This window comes from Aotus nancymaae, unplaced genomic scaffold (assembly GCF_030222135.1).
Source record: "Aotus nancymaae isolate 86718 unplaced genomic scaffold, 86718_ANA_hifiasm-v0.15.2.pri h1tg000021l, whole genome shotgun sequence".
Classification (NCBI taxonomy): Eukaryota; Metazoa; Chordata; class Mammalia; order Primates; family Aotidae; genus Aotus; species Aotus nancymaae.
In genome coordinates this window covers 31835536-31854834 of record NW_026988433.1, presented here as the reverse complement: position 1 = coordinate 31854834, position 19299 = coordinate 31835536, and the positions used below count along the sequence as shown (strand labels likewise).

The 19299-nt window shown below is 38.6% G+C and overlaps 1 protein-coding gene across 6 annotated transcripts in view; it reads left to right on the top strand.

Annotated features, from left to right (window-relative positions):
• Positions 1–19299, top strand: part of ANO4 (anoctamin 4) — a 212383-nt gene that overhangs the window by 56903 nt on the left and 136181 nt on the right. For 5 of the 6 annotated variants that reach the window (XM_064379929.1, XM_064379928.1, XM_064379931.1 and 2 more), the window contains 2 exons: positions 8439–8539; positions 11926–11970. In XM_064379929.1, coding sequence (XP_064235999.1) covers positions 8439–8539; positions 11926–11970 — 146 coding nt within the window. Of the gene's footprint in view, positions 1–8438; positions 8540–11863; positions 11971–19299 lie in introns of those variants that run through there. The other variant, XM_021675565.2, reaches the window with a different exon arrangement.

Genomic DNA, 19299 nt, shown 5'->3' with positions numbered 1-19299 from the left:
GAATGGAAGGAGCCCAGCTATGAAGCTGTTGCAGGAGTCAAGAAGACAGATGATGATTGCTTAAAGGAGGGTGGTGGCAGTAGAGATGGAGAGAAGTGGACAGATTAGAGAGAAATTTAAAAGGTAGGATCAATAAGACTTGGTGATTTGTTGGAAATGACATAAGGAAAAAAGAAGTTAAAGATGGCTCCTGGACTTGAGCCATTGAGAGGATGTTTGTGCCATTTCCTGGTGTGGGGACACTGAGAAGAAGAGTGTTTTCACCACCAAGGTGAATCCATCGTAGACATTGATGTGTCTGATGTGCCAGTGAGACCCGAGGTACCAGGTACTACATAGACCATTGGCTACACTGATCTGGAGCTCAGAAGAGAGGTGTGGGCCAAAAATATGAATCTTGGAGACATCAGCCAATAGGTGACATCTAAAGCCATTAGGAGGGATGAGATCATCCAGGGAAGACAGGTAGAATGGGACTAGATCCTGGATTAAGTCCTTAGGGACCTCCATTTAAAGATTTACTAAGGGGGGGAGGGAGTGGCAATTTCACACGCCTGCTTCCTGTTGCTGTTACTAATGTCACCTTCGGGGAATGAATATTGTAATTATTTAGGAATATATAGTACCCCAAGAGGCTTCTCTCCACCAGGGCTCTCTCTCTCTCTCTCTCTCTCTCTCTCTCTCTCTCTCTCTCTCTCTCCTCTGTGTGTGTGTGTTGGGGGGGGATGGGTGTGGCTGTGTGTGTTGCAGAGAGGAAATTGCCTCCGAATCAGCTGAAGAGCATTTGTAAACTACATTCACAAATTCCAATGTGTCCCTAAGGGAAAAGAAAAACAGATGCAAAAAAAAATCTTTCTAGAGACACATGTCCTCATTTTTTAGAGAAAACTGGAGCTCATAAAAGTACAAGTCATTTGCCCAGTGCTACACAGCTGGTTAGATGATAGCCCCACTGAGAGGAGTTGAAATTGCCTGGCAATTTGAGCCCTTTAACCCTCTAGGAATGTACATTTCTCCATCAGTTTCACAGACTATATTCAAGACACATCAAGGAATTCTAGCATCAGCTATTGGAGGGTTACCAAAATGTCCACCAAGCATTTAGTACCCGTGGGTGGAAGAAGGACATTCTTACTTATTGAACCAGTACTATACAACTATGACAGCTTCAGAATGGCGCAGCAAGGCAGGTATTATTTTCCTCATTTTACAAATAAAGAAACTCAGGCTTATGAATTGAGTAATGTTCCCAGAGATGGCAGAACCAGGCTTGGTATTTGCTCTTACTACTGGCCTTACATTAATTTCAGGATGTTAGAGCGAATGTATGCATTGTACTTTGGACTTTAATATATAATTAAGCATTTCTTCAAAAAATAAAATGACAATGGAATTGATTTCATGAGCAAACGTATTTGTGTGAGCCTCTCAGCTTTCTTCTTGTGAAACAGCAGTTCTGAAGCCAGACTGCATTGGTGAGAACCAGGCTCCATTCCTTACTGGCATTAACTTAGCCAAGGTACCGGACCTCTTTGTGCTTTAGCTCCCAATTGCAATAAATTAGAATAATAGTAATACCTGTTTCATAGGGTTGCTGTGAAGAGTGAATGATTTAATATATGCAAAAACTCTGAAACACTACCTAACATGTAGTAGAACTGTGTAGCTTCTCCCATCTCTACCATTACTATTCATTTGCATTCACTGTGATTTTTTTTTTTAATCCAAGAGGCTTATCCGAGTTTCCAATTAGAAAGTAATATCTCCTCCTAGCCCCAGAATTTTAGAGTTTTGCTTTGTCTTCATAACAGTATATTTATGAGAAAGTGATGCCCAGGTTGTTACCTAAGGGGAAACAGAGCAGATGCAAGTGACTACCCTGATTTGATCCTTCACGCTCAGTAAATTGAAACGTCAAGCATATTTATGCCTCAGGGCCTTTGCCTTTTACTCTTGTCACTGTCTGGAATGCTCTCTCCCTGTATAATAGAACAGCCTTCCTCAGCACTTTCCTCAGGTCTCTGCTCAAATGTCACCTTATCAAAAGACTTGTCCACACCACTATCTAAAATAGCATCTCCTTCCCACCATTACTTTCTATTTTCTTACTCTCTTTATTCTTCTTCAAGGCACACTATCGGAAGTATTACATATCTACTTATTGAGGGTCTGTCTCCCTAGTAGAACTTGACTTCCTCAAGAGCAGGGATTTGGTCTGTTTTCTTCACAGCTGCATTCCCAGCACCTAGGACAGGCCCCTGGCACATCATAGGCTGTCAATAAAGATTTGCAGAATAGATGAATGGATGTGTGAGTGAATGCTAAGTTGCAGTTCACACAGTGGGATTCATGGTCATCTGCAAAGACCACCATGATTTATGGGTGCATTGTCACCTGCACAACTTTGGGACAGACTGAAAGGTTCCAGCCCCTCTCTGCAGGTAATAGTCCTACCATCTGTCCAGTTCCCCAGGCAAAATAACCTGTGCGTCATTCTAGGCACTGGATTTTTTTTCACTCTCCTTATTTGTTCAGTCCCAAGTTCTTTCAAATCGACCGCCACTAGATCTCAAGTGCGTCTAGCTGTCCTTTCTTCTGGTTCTAGCCATCATGTTTCACCTGGCTGCTAGAATAACTTTCTTATTGAAGTTCCCACTCCTATGCTTCCTCTGGACCATTCTCCACAAAACATGCAGCACACACTTTTGGAAATAAGTGATCCCTGCCTGTAATTAATTAGTGGCTTCCTAATGGCCTTGGAAAATAAATCCAGACTTCTTACCACATTGTACCTGGCCTGGCATGGTCTATTCCCAGCCCTCTTTTCTAACCCCATCTTAGGTAACTCTCTCCGCCTCACACGTTACAGTGTCCAATCACCCCAGCCTTTCAGTTCCTGGAACAACCTCTGGGCCTTTGTTCTTGCTGTTCCCTCTGCTTGGAATGCTTCTCACTTGGCTCCTCCCATGCCTAACACCATCTCCTCTTTCAGATTTTGGGTTAAATGTCACATAATCACAGATCAACCAGCAAATCTTAAGCAGGTGCCTCCATTTCTTCTTTCCCACAGAACTGTATTCTTTTCCTTTTTAAAATACTTTTCATAATTTTAAATCATGATTATTTGTTGTTTGATGTCTGTCTCCTGCTCTAGATTGTAAATTCTATCTACTGTGGTATATCCAGCACCTAAAAGAGTCCCTGACACAGAGTAGTCACTTAATGAACACTTTTGCGTGTTGTTGAATGAATGTCATAGAGGAACCTGAAGGAAACCCTGAAGATACTGAGGGACAAAGACAGGAATTGAGGGATTGGATCTCAGGATTTCTGGTGGTTGGAGGCTTGTAATCAAAGACTGATAAATCCTTCCAAAATACTGGTTTCTTATTTATTGCCTTCTCAGGTTAAAATTTGAGTGAGTAGGAATGCTGTGTTCTTTTCGCCACATCACCAATATGGTGTGATCCCTCTTCGAGATAATAACAAAGGTGTTTTTAGATGTACTATGAGCACTTTAGTGGCATTATGCCATTCAATACAATTCAATAAGAATGTATTGCTATCACTTCCTATTTTATACTTGAACAAACTGAGGTACAGAGAAGTTAAATAGCTTGTTCAAGATCACAGGGCTGGTAAAAGGTAGAAAAATAGATATGAATATGCAAAGTCTGACCTCACAGTCTGAATGACTTAGCCTCTGTGGCACAGATGCCCACATGGCATTGTACCTATACTTGCATTAGTGACCTTTAGCAGCCCTTTAAATATCATGTTTATCCTGGACATACTTCCTTTGTATCTCTGGCTCAGACTTCTACTCTGAGCTCCAGACTCATTTGTCTAACTACCCACAAGACATCTTCTCATGGACATGTCAAACTTCACTTTTCCAAAACTGAGTTTATGATCTACCTGTGTATCCCTATGACCAAACCTGGTCTACCTCTATTTCCTCTTCTCAATAAATGGCATCAGGAATCATGCGATGTGGACATGTGTGTATATATACATATATATGTGTATATACATACAAACATATATATATATATATATATATGCATACACACTCCTTTAAGAGATGGACTGCTTGGATTAGATAGTGGCATGCCATTTCTCCTGCCTTACTGTTGCCTTATCTAACCATTCCTTACTAAACTGTTACATGCCAAGGCAAGGATCGTGAATGTTACATAACAAGGCAGGGACCAAAATTTAGTAAATAAAAGGTTTTCAGTGTGTTCTTGCTGAATAAAAGAAAAAAAAAAGGATGTTTTTGTATGTGAATCTTATCTCTTTTTACTCCAGGTGATTTTCTAAGAATATTTTTCCAAACTCTCTAAGTGGTAATTTTTCTCTCCTCAAGGTTTTAGTCCCAGAAATTTTTATAGTGAAACAACTCTATGTTTCATAAAAATCATTTTCATTTCTTTTCACTTTGGTGCTTGCACACTTGGATTTATGTGGCAAAGAATACTTAATAATAAGGAAAGACCTATCTAGAAACAGCAGTGTAGTCACTCAGCAGTAGAGAAAAGAGTGATGTATGGGCCATGTAATTAGCAATCATCTGTTTCACATTTATTTCTCAGGGCTGAAGTTCAGAAGTCATTCAGTAACAAGCACTAGGTAATGCCTTCTCAATTCTTCCTTGAAAAACTGAATATCAATAATAAGCCCCATATACTGTTTTTTCCCTTAAGTATGTAAAAAGGACATACACACACACACACACAGAGAGAGCGAGAGAGAGAGAGAGAGCGCAAGAGAGAGAGAGAACTCATATTCATTGTCATTCAAGAGAATTCAGGTAATATTTTTCTTAAGATAATCAAAACAACTTTTGATAGCTTAAAATAAAATCTCAGTTCATTAGTAACTTAATTTTGCTTTACATGAAGGAAAGCCTCTTTGTTTTTGTTGCTTTATTTTCTAAAATATAAAATTCTTTTAAGACTAATTTGTATAAACTGATAAAGCAATAATTCAGAGTCTATGCATCTTAAATGCATTTGCAAAGCCATGGATTTATTTAAACTTCAGAAGTTATCAGATATGATTCAAAAGGAAGTTAAAAGGTGAGGGTATGCAATCAGCTCTGTCTGGGATAAACATTCAGTTTGGCCGTGGGTGAGTCACTTGTCACCTCTCTTTCTCCTCCTCTAAGAAACTGAAGGAAAACCGCTTTCACAAGATCATATGGGAATAAGATGGGGTAACATGTGAATGTGCATTAACAATTGCAATGCATGAAAAATAAAAAATAAAGTAAGATTGTTTTTGTTATTATTGAAATAATAAGTATTTTTTATCAGGCTGAATAAATCGAAACAGCTATCCTTTAATGCAGAAAATAGTTGAGATCCCACATCAGAATTTTAGTTGATTCAGCATGTGTTCAGATAATGAACTTAGCTGTTCTACATATAGAAATGTGGTATTTGAATTGTTCCCTAAGTGGAGTATTTTAATGTGTTTTTAATGTTTCCACACATTCATGAGAGATCTCCAAATGATTATTTTCTCACTAGATTGTTTATTTTCTGTAAAACCTAGCAATCACAGTAAATCTATGGAGACAGTATACTCTAAGCTCAATATTCTGCTCTAAATCAATGTTTGTTTAATTCAGTGAATCCATCACATTTCCATATAGTGTCTTGTGTTGCACAATTTTACTCTTTCTCTCTTAGGAAGATCTTATAGGAAAGCTAAGTGAATTTAAAGAAATTCCATTATCATGATATAAATTTCCAACTTAGGAAGCCACAAAGCCTTCCCAGATCTGAAGTGTATTGTATCTTCATACAAAGAAAAATACTTATTTTTAGGAAAGATAGTCTTTCTTCTGCTTTATAACTTGGAAAACTGTGCTATGTGTTGAAAAGTAAGTTTCATTTTCTAAAGCCCAACAAATGCTCAGCTGAAAAGCTGTGAGACCATCTCAGATCCCTAAGGCATCATGACATCCACAGGCACAAACGGGGTGGGACTGACGGTGTGTATGTGTGATGTTTCTGTATGTTCTGTACAGGCATCACAGCCTGTGAGCTCATTCACATACCCCTGACTACTTTAAGCAGCTGTGCCAGCAGGACTGACCATAATAGGTTACTGAACAGAGGAAAACAGTTTTTACAAAGAGACAAAACATTGGCCATCACATTTTCAGTTGTTACTCGTTTGTCCACTCCCTGTACAGGCACCTCATTGGCAGTAACCTGCAGTGTTCACTCTAAGAGCCACTTCATTGACAGTCACTTCACCTGGGCCAGGTCAAATTGTCTCCATTTCACTAATCATGTTCATATATTAGGTAAATATTGGGTATGTGGTCCCTCTGTGCCAAGCACTGTGCTAGGCCCAAAGGATTCAACTATGAATAACAAGTATTCCTTGTCCTCAGGAGGATTATACTCAGGGCACTCCTTGTCCCATGCTGGAAGATAAAACCCCATTTCAGCCTGAACTGCCAGAAAGTTAGATTTTTTGGAGCAATATTAGAGAGCGCCTCCCACTACTGATGGGCCCTAGCCTTCCTACCCCTGAGAAATTCAGCATCACACCAGCCTCTGAGAACATTGCAGTTGACACCAGTTTGATTTTCATAATATCTTGATGAGTTCATAAATGTATTATATTTATAACCCTTTAATATTAATAATTCAGGTCAAAAAGACTCTGAATGAAAGTATGATAAATGAATTACAACTTTACATCCATCTGCAATTTGAAAACAATTCTCCAGAGTGCAAGTTTACTCCAGCTAGAGGATAAAGTTGAGCTTCTATTTTTGTCAGTTATGTAAAAACAACAACCACCACAAAAATAAAAACCAACAAAGGATTGTTGGTTTTTCCCTTTCTCAATAGTATACTAGTATAAGGAAAGTTTATACTAGTGTAAGTTTATAATATTTCCAATATTAGTGTAAGGAAAGTTTAGCCACAAAGCACAAAGTTTTAACATATCTGTCAACATTCCTAAACTATAAAAACTTAAATGCCATGCAGTCCGGAACAACCCTATATGAGAAAGATATGGGTAAGTAATTGACCACTTTACTAATTTAAACTAGCTTGGCTCATATTTTCTCACTTTCCTTCTACAACTGACCTCTTCTTGTGGAAAGTGACTTCCAAAGTGACATCTCCTAATTGGTTTTTCATGTCCCTTTGGCCAGAGGCATAGACCAAAATCTGTTGGATGGTTATCAGGGTGTGAAGTCCTAGTTTTGCTTCCCTAAGTTCTGGGTTGATAAAAAGCCCCGAAGGAGGGAAAGGTCTTGGGCCAAAGAACACAGCTCTTTGAAAAAGCTTTGCCAGTCACCCACCCAGATTGCAATCTCACATCTTTTGGCTTCCTTCGTCACCACCACCAACTTTTGCTTTTGCCTGGATGACCAAGAACATTCCTTCTTCTCCCTTATAATTTTTTCTCCATGAAACAGCCCCAGTGATCTTTGAAAACCTAATTCAAAGTGGTTTCCCAGTGTTCCTAGAATAGAGTCCACTGCACGCTCTGATTTCTGCTCACTTTCTCAGCCTCTTCTGATAGCACTCTTCCCTGCTTAAACACCTCAGCCCCTCTGCTCTTCTTTCTCTCCCTCAACATACCAGGCAGCTTCCCAGCTCAGGGCCTTTGCACCCAGAGCGCTCATCCCGTGCTCTTTCGCCAGCTGTTGCTTCTTCTCCTTAGGTCTTAGCTCACATGTCACCTCCGCAGAGAAGGCTTTCCTCGACCTCTTGCCCAAAGGAGTATGTAGCCACCCCCCCCATAACTGTTTCTCTCATTACTTTATCTTCAGAACACTCATCATTATGAGTTTATCCTTCCTTTTATTTATATTTATTTATTCATTTTTTGAGATGGAATCTTGCTCTTGTTGCACAGGCTAGGTGCAATGGCACCATCTCAGCTCACTGCAACCTCCGCCTCCCGGGTTCAAATGATTCTCCTGCCTTAGGCTCCCCAGTAGCTGGGATTACAGGCGCCCGCCACCATGCCTTGCTAATTTTTGTATTTTAGTAGAGATGAGGTTTCACCATGTTGTCCGGGCTGGTCTTGAACTCCTGAGCTTAGATGATCTGCCTGCCTTGGACTCCCAAAGTGCTGGGATTACAGGCATGAGCCACCACTCCCAGCCTATCTTTCCTTTTAAACTTGTTTTTGCCTATCTTCTTTAACATTTTTATAGAATGTAAATGTGATTTGTACCTCTCTTGTTTACAGCTGTGTCTCCAGCTGACATGAATGTCATACACAGTGGGATGTTTGTTGAATAAATACGTGCACTTGTAAGGGCCTGACCTATTGCTGAGGAATGCCCCAAATCATAAACTCTGTCCAGGTCCATGCGTTCTAAGTTCCAACTCGATTTAAACTGTGGGAGCCTTGAATATACTTTTCAATTTAGTTTCTTTTTTCTGTTTCAGTCCTCTCTAATAAATAGTGACATTATCTTTGTGAAGTTGCATGCCCCATGGGAAGTCCTTGGAAGATATGCAGAACAAATGAATGTAAGAATGCCTTTCAGGTAGGTGGAAATGTATTTTATTCCACTCTCTCTGCTGCTTCACTATAAATCTAGTGTTCTTTCTCAAAACAAATAAAACTGAAATGCAGATCGGAAGGCCATTAGAGGAAGAATCTTTCAAATGTTTAGGATATGCAAATAAGTCTTCATGGCCAATAATGATTTCACAGCTTTTTGTGAAAAATTCTGGCTAATTCCATTCTTAGCAGGTAGATATTTCCAGGGCCTGTAATAAAGAAGTATTTTCCAAGTGGCATTTTAATTTCCAAAGTGCCATTTTTAGAAGTCCAGTGTACGGCTGCTTTGAACAGCCAGACCAGAGGCAGCAGTTGCACAGGGGCATATTTTCATGTTCCTTACTGACCAGTCCCTTCCAGAAAAACATTAAAATGTACTTCTGTAGATACAAGTGCAAGAAATTTCATGACAATGTGATCTTCTTTGTTCTAAAAAAAAGAAAACCTATTTTTTTAATTTTAAAAAGTTATAAATACTATGGAAACACAAATATTGATATTTGTTCTAAGGAGAATAGAAAACACTTTATTTGTATTCCTTAGTTATTTAAAAGGATTAATTTACCTTCATTTCACAAGGAATATTTTTATTTTCCCCATGGATTATGGAAAAGTGATCTGCATTTGCTATATAGAAATAAAGTATTAAACCTGAACTTATAAATGCCAGGATATGTGGGGATTTTATAATGGAATCTGCTGAAGAGGTGGATGGATGTAGTCCCGAGGACAATTCTGAAGGGACTCAAAGAATGATGTGCTTTTGTTTGCAATTTGCCAGTAAGACCACATTAGGTGACAGAAATTAGGCGAATTGGTACCAGCTCTACCATCTATCTCTTAATGAACTGTGGAAAGTTGTGGAGACAAAGAACATTTATAGAGACAGACAGTAGGGTTAGGGACACATTTAGAGAAGGGCATTTCCATTCATAGGCCTGTAATATATCTCCCTGGTGCAGCTTAGCTTCTTTGTTTATTGGCCTGTATGTCCTAATACCAAGTCGAAATAGAGGCTGGGATTTCTAGCTTCTGTTTTCCTGGAGACTAAATTCTCAAAACAGAATAAATATAGTTCTGATTTTATGATTTATTTTTGTATTTAGCTGTTAAAAAGAAAATCTGAGAGCTCAAGGATTTAAAAAAGGAATACATATGTATATCCACTAGGGAGAGATAAGGAATATCAATTTAGAGTCCATTGAAGATTTTTATACTATTATAATTAAAGCCAAGTATTTATCAATGATATAATAAATATCTTGTGTGAATTAATATCTTATTGCACCTAAGAACCAAAAGAGAAAGAAAGAAAACCCTACAAAATATGTCCAGATAGAAATTTATACCCCCCTAGTATAAATAAATCTCATAAAACCTTTTTCCAGAACATACTTTTGTAACAACCCAGCGAGATTATAGAAACTTGAGCAATGTTAATGCAAAGCAAATGCTCTTACTACCTGCAAGGATTTTATATCTGAAGGGCCTCATGGATAGCACTTCTGCATGCCTGCTACACAGCAGAAATGTGCTGCCTCCAAGCAGCACTAATACCTTTTTAATGCAGTGTTGAGTGACTGTGAACTAAGCAACGAAATGAAAATGAATGTGAACAATAATCTTTTTGGCTATAGGAATTCCTGCAGGACCATTTTAGAAGAAAATATTGTGAAGGTGTGACACTAATTGACCTCATTAATATTGTTATCACTTTACCTATTAAGCATGACTTCACATGTTGCAACCTGATAAATTTAAAATTTTTGCTATTATTTTGTCCACAGCTTCAGACAAATTAGTCTAGGGAGATATATACATTTCCAAAGGAGGAATTCTCCCACTACATCATTTTTAAAAAAATGTACAAACATCACTTTGGCTGAATTTAAATACCCAAAAAATCTTACTTATATTCACAATTTTCTGTAGACTGTAACTTCTGAATCCCAAATTTAGTCTCCATGGGTTTTTATCGCTATAATGTTTAAAAGAAGATACTGCAATATGTTTCTTATGAGAAATTATAGTAAAATCTGCTTCTTAGATACCTATATGTCCATGGATTTTTTTTTAACTAATAGACTTTATAGAGAAGTTTTTAGGTTTATAGAAAATTGAGAAGATAATAGAGTGTTCCAATATACCCCTTCTCCCCCAGCTTACAGTCTCCTTATTATTAATATCTTGCATTGGTGTGATATATTTGTTAAAATTGGTGGACCAATATTGATATATTATTAACTAAAGTCCACAGTTTACTCTAGAGTTGACTCTGTGTGTGTGCAGTCCTATGGGTTTTGACAAAGGCGTATCATGTATTCGCCATTGCAGCATCATACAGAATAGCTGCACTGCCCGAAAAGTCTCCTGTGCTTCACCTACATTCCTTTTCCCCCTGACCTGTACCTCTGGCAACCACTGATCTTCTTATTATCTCTATAGTTTTACCTATCAATATGTTTTAAAGCTTTCACAAATATGCAAAAAATGTTGTGGTATATAAACTTACCATTTACAGAAGTCAGAGAGTTCAGTAACAGTTGAGGATATAAATAAAAAGCATGCATTTTATTATTACTTTATTTAGTTTCGGTTGAAGCCTGAAATATGGAAAGGGAGATTGCATTTTAATAAAGAATCTAATACACGTATTCTCCATTCAAACTACACCAAGAATTTTCATTTTTAACATTTTTAAAGGTAGATATATAGCAATCTGACAGAAAAAAGTCTAATTTTTTAAATTTCAAGAACTCCTTGATTTTACCTATTTAATTCATCTGTAACCAGGGCCAGTGGTTAGCCAGTGTGCCCTGGTGTGGTTATATACAGCTGGGTGTTGATGCTGACAAGTGAGTGTCCTTCCCATATCGATTATGAAATATATCTATATATGTATATTTATATTACCCCTTCTATATCATGAGAGAAGTGTCCTGCGTAAAGTGCTATATAAGTATTAGTTAATATAATAGCATGCCCATTAAATTATGTATGTTGCTCTCTGATCCATCTTTGCATTTCCCTGGAAAAGAAAGCTGACCTCAGCTGAAGCTGTGCAAAATACCAATCACTCCAAATTATCACACAGCACATGCTTTGTAGGCGAGGAGCAACCATTAAAAAAAAATTATGGTAATGGGTAGAGGAAGAAATATCAATGAAAACTGTTTCATAAGACTTCATGCCTCAAAAACGCATGCCCTGTGTTCCCACTGCATTTCTCACTGTTAATCTCTTTTTAGTTTTTTCTTCTTCACCTCTTACAGGCTTCTATCTTCAATCTCCTTTCCTTCCTTGCTAGTTCAAACTGTAACTGACGATGGGTTTTCTTCTCGACTGGCTTCATTTTTGCTGTTCTTCCAGGAGAAAAATCTATTACCTGCCCCGCCGGTACAAGTTCATGAGCAGGTTAGTAGCACGCTCTGTCCCGATGGTGTTTGTCTTTCTGTTGGCCCGTGTGCTCCAAAAATGACAAGGAGCTATAAGCTGGGGAAGGTGAGCCTGTGTCACATGGGAAAGCTGGCTGTCATGCACATTCTAAAAGCAGCTTGCTTCTGATTAGCTGGGGGAAAAAAAAAAAAACAAAGATGAAAACCGAGTCTTCCCTATGACTTCTCCCCACTTGGGAGGATGCCGTTCATCTGCAAGTGTGCTGGGCTATTGCTTTTTAGCCCACTCTTTATTATTATTATTATTATTATTTCAATAGTTTTTGGGAAACAGGTGGATTTTGGTTACATGGATAAGTTCCTTAGTGGTGATTTCTGAGATTTTGGTGCACCCGTCACCTAAGCAGTATATTCTGTACCCAATGTGTAGTCTTTTATCCCTTACCCTCCTCTTTTTAGCTTATTCTATTAGATAAATTATCAAAAATTCCAACATCTTTGGCCTAGGTGTTATTTTTTTCTCTTTCTTTCTTTCTTTCTTTCTTTCTTTTTTTTTTTGGACAGAGTCTTGCTGTGTCACCCAGGCTTGAGTACAGTGGTGCAATCTCGGCTAACTGCAACTTCTGCCTCCTGGGTTCAAGCAATTCTTCTGCCTCAGCCTCCTGAGTAGCTGGGATCACAGATGCCTACTGCCACACCCAGCTAATTTTTCTATTTTTAGTAGAGACAGGGTTTCACCATGTTGGGCAGGCTGGTCTCAAACTCCTGACGTCAGGTGATCTGCCCACCTCGGCCTCCCAGAGTGCTGAGATTACAGGGTGAGCCACCATGCCTGGTCAATGTTATTTTTTCTACAAAAATTCCTCCCTCCACCATGTGTAATTTGAAAGCTTGAAGTGCAGATAGTCATCCTCTAAAAAAGCTGCTGGCTACTTGATTTCATGAATGGGGTCCTCCTATGTTAGTAATATTTTGTTAATAACACATGCAGATGTATAACCTCACTCAGGTGCCAATTCTACCCTCTTTTCTGCCAAAGAAAATATCCCAGCTTGTTTTTCCTTGTTGTATTTTGAGGAGCTAGGGAGAAGGGGAATGCATCAATGATGGTGTCCTGTAATTTGATTCTGTTGTGATCATTGGAGAATCTAATTTCAAAATCTTAGTTGATCTTATGTTTTCATTCACCTTGAGCTGAACTGATGGTTAAACTGGGAAACTAGTAAATTCCTATGAAAATCTTAGTTAGTTCAACTCTATGAAATTTAGTATTTAGGTCCCTCTGTTTAAATGCTATGTAGAGTGATAGATAAAAGAGTAGTTGATACATTTTGGTGGGTTTACTCAAACGCATGTGCACTCAATAAAGTACAGTGTAAGAACTGACCTCCAAAGAAATGAAAATGTTGTTCCTCAAAAGTTGCCTGTAAGCAAGCTTATTGGCAGTTCTTTCATTAAGCAGTTGACATGGCATTTGGATTCAACGTGATTTAGATTGCTTCCTTGTCACATTATAATCATCTGTGAAATCCTGACACAACAGTTTAGCTTATATTAATAGTTCTCAAACTGCAGCCAGCATCAGAATCACCTGGAGGCCTTGTTAAGGCACAGATTTCTGGGCTTCAACCCCAGAGTTTCTTATCCAGTAGTTCTGCAGTGGGGATGGAGAATTTCCACTTTTGATGGATTCCCAGCTGCAGCTAATGCTGCTGGTCATGGGACCATGTTTTGGAAACCATTGGTCTGTATGATAGACCAAGCTCCATCTTCCCATTAAATTTAGGATTTGACTGACTATGGGAGGCAAAAACAAAAACCAAAATCAAAGAAAACCTGAAGGAAACACAGCAAGGTGAATAGATGTTTCTCCCAACTTTGATGGCTAAGTGGAAATATCAAGTTTGTACATGATATTGTTTCAATCTGTTAGTGAAATATATTCTAGATTCTAAGAATAATGTAGGCTGAGGAGAAATCTTATTCTTGTCTGGATTTGCCAATTCAGCAAAGTCAGTATGTGTAAGACAGAGCACACTGGGATCATAAAACCTATGTTGGTACTCGATGACTTTGGGCAAGTTACTTCACTTCTCTGAGCCTGAGTTTTTCATGTTTATAAAATGATATTAATTTCTATCCTATATTGTTTATGTGAGGTTTAGTGCCTGGTATGTAGCTGATATGCACAAATAGTATCTGTTAGTAATTGTTACATGTAATATATAGAAGGATACCCTTATGCAAAGACATATATCTGCTAACATGTCTGCAAATACATAAGGGTATCCTTATATTCTTTTCTTCATGCTTCTGAATTTGTTATCCATCTCTAAGTCTCTCCTTTCTTCTGTCCTCTAGCAACTAGTCCACTAACTCTGTTCTGATTTTATCTGCCAAGTAGTCATTTTCTCCATTTATATTCTCTATACAGGCATTGGCTCTACTTCCCACACAGTCACCTAATTTAAAACCTAAGGGTCCAGGTGTGGTGGCATACACCTGTAGTCCCAGATACTTGGGAGTCTGAGGCAGGAAGATCACTTAAGCCGAGGTGTTCAAGCCTAGCCTGGGCAACATAGTGACACCCCTATCTCTAAAAGTGGAATTAAAAAAAAAAAACAAAAAACCTAAGGGTCATTTTGGATGTTTTGCTTGCTCATCTAGTCAGTTTCTCAAATTCTGCAGGTGTAGATGAATATTTCTAAAAGTCCATATATTACCCTTCATTCCCGCTGCCATTAACTTAGCTGAGCTCCCATCACCTCTTGCCTAAACATCAGCTTATCTTCCTGCCTCTTATCTGACCCCTTCCAAACTGTCTTCTATTCATCTTTTAAGTAGCAAATCTGATTATTTTCACTTGGTGGCTACCATAGAGTGATCACAATAAGGTTAAAAGCCTTAGCTTTATTACAGCCCTTCATAAACTGTCCTCACGCATCTCTTCCCTCCCACCACTCTTTGCTCCATCTATATTAAACTACTTACTCATTGTTTCCAAACACATATTGTGCTCATGTGGGTTTATGTGCTTTTGCATATAGTGGTCCTTCTGGAAGATCCTTTCCTTTCTTTTTCACCAAGGTGATGCTACTCAGTCCTCAAAACTCAGTTCACATTTTTACCTTTTGCCCTGATCAAATGACCTCTTTTATGCTTTTCCACTGGGATCCTATGGCCCCATCACCCTGTGCTATAATCTCTGATGTAGGTGTGTAGCTCCCTACTTGGGTAGTATTTGAAGGAAAGGATGGCTCATTCAATTGTGTATTTCCAGCACCAAGCACATAGTATTCTGTATTTCCATTACCAAGCACACAGATGGAATGAATGAACAAATGAATCTCCACATGCGTGTGTGAGGATTGGAGTAGGGAGAAAGGAAATCACAAAGAAAAGAAGCATAGAAAAAACAGGTCTGCCTAAAGTATCAGACACAGCCTCTGATGAAAACATTTGCTTAAGCAATGGGGGTGGGATAGATAATGAGGGCTTAAAAGAAAACAGTGATGAAAGGAACTATAGAATCTCAAAGTTTTATGGAATATTAAATGCCATCAAGTCCAACCAGTCATCAGTGTTAAACTTCTACTTCTTGTCAGCCAGTCTATGTTTGAACATCTCTGGAGACAGTAAACTCCCTAGCCTATCTGTGGGCAGCTGTGACTTTTACAAAGTTCTTTCTTAAAATAAGCTATAATCTCTGTCTCTTTAGCTTTCACTCTTTGATTGGAGTTCTGCCCTCTGGATAGATAAAAAATAATCTTCAGAGCAAAAAGGCAAAGCATGTGAGAAAGATTGTGAAATTATAGGCAAAAGGGCTTAGCACTTAGCAGCTCTTTGGAAATTCAGAGTTGAGAATGAAGTCCTGACACCTAGGAGCTAGGGAAAATATTGTCAGAGGTAAAAGACTAGAAATCGAGAGGAGCTACAGGTGTGGTGAGGAAGTTGATTTTTAAAAAATTAATTCTGTATTATAACTCACAGTAGATTTTTAAGGTATTGCTGTCCTAAAGGCCTTTGAAACTGATGGCAAAGCAGCTGAAGAGAGTGGTAATGCTGGAGAATCTAGTATGAGAGTGGGATTAATAATTGCCACAATCACCATTTTAATCTCATCCTGGGAAATTCCTGGCTAAGGTCAACAGCATAGAAGCCATGACCTTAGCCAGGGGAGTGTATGGAATTTCCCAGGATGAGATAAAAAGGGTGATTGTGGCAATTATTTTGAAAATCTGCATTAATGGGATGGGGGGAGACCTGAGGAGAATTAAAAAGAACAATTAGAGAAGTAGAAGGAGGATGAAGAGAAGGTAGTGTCAAAGGCACCAAGAATGAGATTCTACAAGGAGGGCTGTGCTTTAGCTTCTGATGATCAATCAGAGATGAGAATCAATTCTGGATATTTAGAAATTTCGATAGTCTCTGTAACAGCAGTCTCCATGGAGTGATGGTTCTCAAATGTGCATCAGGATCATTTGGAGGGCTTTTAAAAACATGGATCACTGGCCCATCCCCAGGGTTTCTGATTCAGTAGGTCTGTGGTAGGGCTCAATAATTTGCACTTCTGTCAAGATTCTAAGTGACACCTATGCTGATGTTACTGATGTTGGGCCACATGTTGAGAACCATCAGTACAGAATAGAGGGTAATGGAGACCAAATTACAGCCAGTGGAGGAAGGACAAGGTCTGGATGAATCAGAGGCAATGAGGGTTCGCTGCTACCTTGGTAAGTTTCATGGTAGAGGAAGGAGAAAGAGGGGACAGGATTTAAAACAAGAGCCAAGGGGAGGAAAGCAGAGGAGACTATGACCTTGTGACCCATCACATGTTTTCCATGTGTGCAGAGGAGAGGTTTTAAGTGAATAAGAGCTTGAGAAATCTTCCTTTCTAGAGTTGAAAGAACAGCTTGCAAAGCACTAGTCTTTGGCCTAAAAACATTGATGCTACTTCTAGTGCACAAATCACAACCGCAGAAAAATTGAGGCATTGGAAGATACTAGAAGACTCTGGGCCAAACTAAAGGAAAAAGAAATTCCAACTAAAGTGGTTGATTCAGAATGGCCTCTTAAAATAGGCTTCATTGCATACCACGTAGAATTAAGTATTTGATATCACTGACGTGTGACTTTCTGAAGCCCAGTGTATGGTGTACATTTTAAAATCCACAGTCAGAAAATTTTGCATCTTAATTCTTCATTTCACCTCAGAACAGACTGATTTAGATGGCGGAGAGTGTCTTTTTCTTTGCAGCCAGCTCTGATATTCTAAATTGAAGGGCACATATGTAACTTGCCATCTAGTGGTACACCAATAATGAAACACTGACCTCTAATATTCTAAAATTTCCCTGTCATATGAAATATGGATATTTAAGTTAGCTTGTAGTTTCATTTATGTAAGTGATACTGAATTTTATTAATCCATGAAAGCATCTCTGAAACAAACCTGTTTCCTAATTATAAGTGAACTAATATATCTAAGATTTCTGAGCAGGCAGAGAAATAAAGCAGTTTTTCATAAATATCCTTATTTTAAAAAATCACTCAACTCCCATAAAGCACACTCATGCAGTTCAGACATGTATTTTTGGAGTTAATGCTCTTTTTATCCATGTACTTGGTCTATTAAACGCTGCTTTCATTCTTACCTTTCGACAGGCTTATAGCCATTGTAAATTGCCTATCCAATAAAAAGGAGGAATTTATCATCTTTTGGCTGCCCTTTTTTTTTCCTTTACAAAATATTACAAATATAGTCTGTGGAAGATATGATTACAAAGTAACAAATCTGATTATTATGGGTGGCTTGTAGCTGGAGTCTCATTACTACTCCTTCCCTCCACCCCCCACCATACACGTTCTGCCTAACTTGATCCTGGGTGAGGCTTGACAGGGTGAATGCTGGACCCTATTGCATTATACATTCAGTACAGTCACAACTTACCAGATGAGCATACAGGCAAAAGGACAAAATGGCTTGTGTATTTTCATTTAAAAAAACAAATACACATAAATGTTCCAAGCCTTTGGACTCTTCTGTAAGGTATTTAGGATGCTCCAAATAATAGCCCTGTGACCTAGAAGAATCACACTGGCTTTCTAAGATCTATAACTCCTATCCAGGTAGAGGCTTGTAAATCCTGAGAGTTGGCTCTAAGAAAATGAAAAAGAAATCCATGCCTCCTGCTGTCTATTATCAGTCCAGGAGGGCATCATTTAATGCAATGTAAGGCTGTGTGAGGAAGGAAGGAAGGGAGGGAGGGAGGGAGGAAGGAAAGAGAGCTCATCTGTAGGTTCCCTGTAGGCATATCATCACTGATAATGTTATCTGTTAGAAACATGATGCTATCATTATGATATTCTTTACTGGGGAAAAGTAGGTGTCTTCAAAGTAGGCCTGCTTCATTTAATTCAGTCTGATTAGGTTGTCATTAGTGTACATTCTTTCCTAGGTTATTAGTGGCTCAAGGGAAACAGCCTTTCTTCTGCTTCCTCAGGGTATGCCTACAGCATCCAGGTTGGCACTCTATACATTGTAGGCAGCTTATAAAGGTTAGCATGTTGGGAGCAAGATCCTTTGCACATATGTGGCCTTTTCCTTAATCATCACGTCTCCTAAGTTGGATAGGATTATCTGCCCTTTAGAGCTGAAGGAACTGAGGGTCAAAGAGGTCAAGCAAAACCTTCCCAAGACCAACCTTGGGAAGCCATGGCAGAGGTGGCAAGTCTCTGTTCATTTGCTTATACTGCATTGTCAGCTCTTCCCAGGCACCGGGAATCTCACCTATCATGAATCAGGATGGGGGAAGCCTGAACTTACCATCAGAACGACTTTCTATAAAAATAACTCACCTTGTAGTCCAGATATTAACTTGACATGTTAAGGCCAGAAATGCCCAAGTGTCTGATCCATTTTCCCTTTATTGATTTGCCTGTGTAGTCTGTAAGAATGCTTTTGCTCAGTAAATGGCAAAAATGGAACAAAGTGACAATATACCCAACCAAAATCAATGCTAAATTATTAAGCCAATGTTTTCTCTTTTCTATTCCCTGTTGGTGGAGACTTTATTAAGTAAGCTTCACTCCAATACTGAAGAGACAAATGGGATGCTTTCTGGTTAGTTGGTTTCCAAACTTTAACATATTTAAGTAAATTTCAGAGTTAACTGTTATAGGATGTTTATTAGGTGCAATATGGGAACACAGACCTCAATCTACAAGGGAGAATAATAGATTTTGAACTTCTATTGGGAAAAGAGTGATCTACGTAAAAGTTCATCATTATTGTCACCATAATTTTCTTCATCCTAGAAACAATCACTCAGTCGAGCCCTCTGTATAT